General features: G+C 33.5%; 2 protein-coding genes across 2 annotated transcripts in view; both read left to right on the top strand.

Annotated features, from left to right (window-relative positions):
- Nucleotides 1-1099: 1099 nt before the first annotated feature.
- Nucleotides 1100-6000, top strand: part of LOC143230482 (alkaline phosphatase-like) — a 52602-nt gene continuing 47701 nt past the window's right edge. The window contains exon 1 of the mRNA XM_076464128.1: nucleotides 1100-1118. The gene's annotated coding sequence lies outside the window, so the exon portion shown is untranslated. The remainder of the gene's footprint in view (nucleotides 1119-6000) is intronic.
- LOC143228524 (E3 ubiquitin-protein ligase TRIM71-like) lies at nucleotides 1317-2837 on the top strand. Its single transcript, XM_076459769.1, has one exon. The coding sequence runs from the start codon at nucleotides 1317-1319 to the stop codon at nucleotides 2835-2837; it is 1521 nt and encodes a 506-aa protein (XP_076315884.1).

Genomic DNA, 6000 nt, shown 5'->3' with positions numbered 1-6000 from the left:
AATTAATATGTGATCACTAAACACTTCTTTGTCTACTTTTTAGATGTTCCAGTTCTTAGCCAGTAGTCATGCCTTAAATATGTATGTACATTTCAGAGTTGGCTTGGCATGGTCTGGTGGTTAGAGAACTCAACTTGCAATTTGCAGGTCATGCATTAGAATCTTGTCACTGAACTTGCTAGTTTTTTAAGGTATGGGGAAATGATCGTTAGTGCTACTGTTCAATGGTAAAAAATATAGCCCAAGAGTTTATGGTGGAAGGTGTTGGCTAGCAGCCCTCTTTCTCATCTGTCACTTCCAAACTAAAGATGGCTACTGCAGATATGACTACTGCTTGAGTAGCTGTGCAAATATTTGACGAAAAATAGATAAACTTTCCTTGTCATTGACGTCTTGCCATTCCTGCCAAACTGTACAATATAACAATACTAAAATTTAAAAAAAATATATGTATGTTACGTGATAGGCAACATGGAAAGAACAAAAATAAAGGGATTTATAAGCCATGTGGAGAAAAGCATTTGTGAATTAAAAACTAAAATATTACAGCCACTAAACATCTGAGAGAGAAAATTTGGTCACATTCGAATTTTCTGAAATATTTTTATGAGTGCTTTCTGGTGTTATATTATTTGAACAATGTGTGTGTGTGTGGTTAACTTAAGGTTTGCTAACCTGAAGATGACCTAGAAAGGTCGAAACAGTGTTCTGTAGTTTATTTTAATTAAAGTGCTGATATCCATATCAGCCATCTTGAAAATACAATTTGGCAGATGTGTATATTGTTATTGATGGACACACACACACACACACACGAATTATTATTAATTTTATTATTTTTCTAGTTAGATGGAGAGCAAGATCAGATAATCATGTTGATTAATGATTTTAATCAAAGAACTGCAACAGAGAAACATAAATACTGAACAGTTTACAAACTTTACAAATGTAGTTTAAATTACAATTTGTCTTTTTCTCTTTTTCAGAACAGTCAGTGATTTTACTATGCTGTAGTCCACATCACTGAAACCTAATCATCTGGGTACAAGTCACTCGTTGGGAAAGTGGTTGTTGATGAAATGTGAACTTGGTGCTTTGAACAATAGCATTTAGGAATGGTAACCCTATTAATATATATTGGTTACTAAGAAGCAACATAGTTGTAATTTCAGATAACTCAGAGTTAACTTGAAGACAGCAGTGAATTGGTGAGGCATTCTATATATTCCTCAAAATAGATCACGAAAAAACATTTAGTACTACACCCATAAAATATTTAATTTTAGGCTTTTTATTTATTATCTTTTGCTACAAAAATGTCTGAAGTAATAATGAAAAAGGCAAATATTTGTATTAATAGATTAAATACTGCTACAGAAAATGTAAATAATGAATTATGCAAATTAGAAGAGAATTTGGAGAAGTCATGTGAGATTGCAAATCATACTTTCTATGAACTTCTAAAGATTGTAGAAAACAGGAAACAAGATTTGTTATCTACCATGAAAAAATATCAAGTTGAAAAGAAAGGTTCTCTGTTAGAGCAGTTGGCAACAATAAAGAGAGAAAAGCTTGCAGTGGATCAGCTATGTCAAGGTCTTGATAATGAAGTCGAGGTGCGAAACATTTTCAAAAAAATCTGTCTAATAAATGAAAAGATGAATAATATGCCTGTTTTTGGAGAACCACGAGAGAATGGATTCATTACGTATGAATATGAGCATAATAGAGCATTTGATGACTTACAAACTGCTTTGGGCACATTTGGTAAAGTTAGGACAAGCACAACTTTTTCTCCTTTGTGCACAGCTCAGGTGGAGGATATTTCTGTGCATCTGGAAGGGCAAACTCTTGTCACAGCTGTAGATTTCAAAGGGAATCCTCAGTCAGTTGGGGGAGACCCTTTAGTGGTTGAAATCTTTCATGAGAATGGAGAACTAGTAAAGGCTACTGTTGTTGACAACAGTAATGGGACATACACAGTGAAATACAGGACAGAAATGCCAGGTGTTTACAAACTTCATATAACTATTTTTGGTAGACCAATCAAGGACAGCCCTTTCAGATTTGAAGCATTGCAAGACATTAACCCTGTAGTTTCCTTTGGCACCACTGGCTGTGAAGACAACCAGTTTCTGCAACCTTGTGCTGTTGCCATTAGTCCTGCTGGGCAAATTTTTGTGCTTGACACAGGTAACAACAGGATCAAAGTTCTTGGACCTGACTTGGAGTTTATTCATCACATCGTCGGAGTAGGATTGGAAGAATGTGGAGGTACTGGAATAGCAGTGACACATGTCAATTCTCTGCTAGTCATAAACTGGAAAACTAAATACATTACAGAGTTGACATTTGATGGTGAATTTATAAGTCAGTCCACTCATTCCGACTTTGTGGAACCAATGGACATAGCAGTGAACAGTCAAGGAGAAATTCTCATACTTGATAATAACCTTAATTGTGTTTTTATTTTGGATGAATCAAGAAATTTGCTCCAAAAGATAGAGCTGACAGGGTTCAACAATACTGAGTCCCATGCCATCAAGTTTGTGGCTGTAGGACCAAAAGATGAAATACTTGTAGGAGATTCATCAGTTTTAGTATTTGGCTCTTCAGGTGAGTTTCTCAAAGAAATCTATCCAGAAGGAAGGAATGGTGGTCATTTTGGAGGTCTTGTGTCCGATAAAGAAGGCAATCTCCTAGTATGTCGCTCAGAGAAAAACAAACATTATATCCAGATCTTTAACTTTGTCTCAGGCCATTTGTTATTTTGTATCAATAGCCCAAAAACAAAGCTGAAAAGACCAGCAGGCGTGGCCATTTTGAAAATGAGTTAGTGGTTGTAGACTTGGGAAATGACTGCATCAGGAAATATCGCTACAAGTAATTGTCGTGTACAACTGTAGTGCAATATAATATGAACATATGTTTGTTTTTAGTTTAACTGTAAAACTGAGCTGTGTATGTGGTATAGATATTAAGCCATATCTTATTTTGATTTTAGTGAATTAAAATTGTTCATTGCATATAATAGAAATTCATTAGAAATTCCAAATTTTTTCTACTAGATATATGTGTACTTTTAGTAAAAGTAAGAAAATAATGCTTTGAATTTCTAAATTGTTCAACAAAAAGCATAAAGAGGTACAGAACTATGACTTTTTTAATATATTGTACGTGTGTAATGTCTGTGAACTTTTAGTTAATGTTAATTACAAATAGTATATGATGAACTTGCCATTTGAATAGCAGTATAATAATGTAATTTCGTGTAAGAAAAACTGAGTATAATATTAATTTAAATTACATTTGTTTATCAACAAAGAAAAGATGAAAAGCATACACTGAATGTGCTTCTTTTGCATTTTTGGCAGCTAGAAGTGGAAATAGAACCAGTTATCAGTGTTTTGAATATGCTTTGTGCACATTGAATTTGTAATAGGATGATAAGGAATTTTATGATTTTATTATGCCTATTGAAGCAGGATAAAGCCATATCATGAAGCCAGAGCTACTTGAAAGTAATAAAGAAATATTTATTAAAACCACACTTCGTTAAAAAAGAGTTGTTTTAAGAACAATGGCCAAATCCTACGACTTGATTAGGTTATTCCAGCAGTTAGCAGTTGTCATTTATGTAATTGCATGTCCTTGTTATTCATCTAAGTAATGGGCCTAGTACATATTTTAGGGCCTTGAGTATGTTATGAAAGTGACAGTTAAATTTCAGCATTCAGCCTGACAAGAGTTGACAGTAGGTGGTGTTGACTATCTGCCTTCCCTCTTGTCTTTCAGTTCAAAGATTAACACAGATAACCTCATGTAGCTCTGCTGACATCCATGAAATTAACCTTACAGTCAGATTAATAAACATTATTCAATTTACAATTTTTAAACTCAAAATCAGAAGTTTTGAAAGTAGAAAAAGGTTAACAAAAATCTTTATCACGAGCAGTTAACCCATTGGTGTATCCAGGACTTTTGGAAAGGAGTGTGTGGAGGAGTTTATATGAAGGATTGTCAGAGAATGAGAGATCAGCCTCCTTCCCACTCAAAAAAAATTTTGGAAATTTGAAATTGTAAGTTCAATTTCTGTCACTCTTCAAATTAGCAATATAAAGTACATATGAAGATTGTTTCTGCTACCAATGAGGTTGACACATAGAATCTTGAAGCTATATCATGCAGTGTTCACTGATAGACTAAAGAGAAGGATGGAACATTTGGTCATACAAATGAAAGGGGCTTCATCAAAGATCTGTTGAATGTTATAAATGTCATAATATTTTTAATATTTTGGAAGAAAAGATCTTTAACACTACACAATACATATGTAGAGCATATTTGAGAAAACAATTAAATATAATGTTTCAATCCCTGTTTTTTTTTTTATTTATTTAGTGTTTGCTCTGCATTGGAAAGCTTGATTATTGACAATGCAGTCATCATTTAAGTAAAAATATTTTCTGTCAGCATGGATGAAATATGTAAAGTTAGCAACTGTCACCAAAGGCTTTTCAGTTGTAAGTTCCATAACATTTTGCCCTTGACATAGAAAAACATGCAATAATTTTAAGAGGCTTTATAAAGTTGATAGGTAAGGCTGATGAAAGTTTGATTTAATAGTAACATCCAAAACTATGCCATCAATGTTAAAGTCAATGAAAAACTTGATAATAGCAGCAGTATAGCCCTTAACAATGGGCGTCAATAAAGAAACAACTTGTTATGCATCCTCTCCTAATTAAACTGTAGCCATTGAAGTTTTTATAGCAACTTTTAGCATTTAAAAGTGCCAACATATTGGTCTTCCCCATTGTCCTAACGTGCTAATGGGACTACGTCATACCTCAAGTATTTTTGCTGCTACTGTTCAGCAAAATTTCTTAATTTTTCCTTGCTTGGTGCTATTGCTGACACTTATAAATTAGTAAAGGATCAATCGACAATTTTGTCTGAGTAATTCTGATTTTTTTAAACCATACCTCAATTGCAAAAATGACATTACCATTCCCAAAAATATCAGACTAATGCTTTGTAAAACGTCATTCCATTTCTGTTTCATAAGACTAGTGTGTTTTTGACCCTCTTGCTTTTTGGACCCATCTCCCAACTTTAATATAGTCCCTAGTGAATCTAATAAAATCTTTGCTGTTTTTATTTCTTTAGCCCTTTTTCTCACGTTTTTAAATTACCTGTCTTTCCAATTTTCTTACTCGGCAATAAATGTTTTACATCATCAGAATCGGTTATCTGTTTTCCAACAAATCATAATGAAGAAATTTGCCATGTAACATTTTTTCATTGTGTTCTTTCATCATATTACTAAGTTGTAAGCTATAACCTTGTAACGTCAATCTTCATTCAGTATATAAAGTGCTGTTTATAACTTGAAAATCGTGGGCCTGATATACACCAAATGTTGCATGAGTAACTTGGGAATGATCTACATTTTATGTTACATAACCATCCAGCGCCTAACCATTTACAACTGAAGTAAAACCTGTACGTGCAACGTCTGCGGTATGATGTGTACAAGTTTTTTGTGAATGTCCTAGGGTGTTTTGGTACGTCATCACCAGAACTCTTATCTTCCTAACTAACCCTAGTCTACACTACTTTTGCTGTCATATTGTATGATATTCATTTAACATTGATACTTTTCTTTTCTTTTTTTTACCGTTTTACAGAGTTGTATGATTACATGATAGTATGGGCCTATAGCTCGACTCTTAAATTGTCAAATTCATAGTCACCAGTTAACGTGTGAGTAAAAATGAGATAAATATTTACCTTCCACTTATAATTATCTGATAAGTTACAGTTAACTGTGTGCTATCGTAAACCACGTCGTTGTGTTTTATGCACACAACTTCACATATAATGTGGCTTGCCGGCCATCCTAGATTGTTAACGTTATTATGTTTTAACACAGTACTTATGTGTTTTATGACTACAGACAAACGTTAGTGTTTCATTTCACTTTAAACAGTTATTATG

The sequence above is a fragment of the Tachypleus tridentatus genome, chromosome 10 (genome assembly GCF_004210375.1).
Source record: "Tachypleus tridentatus isolate NWPU-2018 chromosome 10, ASM421037v1, whole genome shotgun sequence".
Classification (NCBI taxonomy): domain Eukaryota; kingdom Metazoa; phylum Arthropoda; class Merostomata; order Xiphosura; family Limulidae; genus Tachypleus; species Tachypleus tridentatus.
Note: the sequence above shows the minus strand (reverse complement) of the source record. Positions and strands in the feature narration are given on the sequence as shown.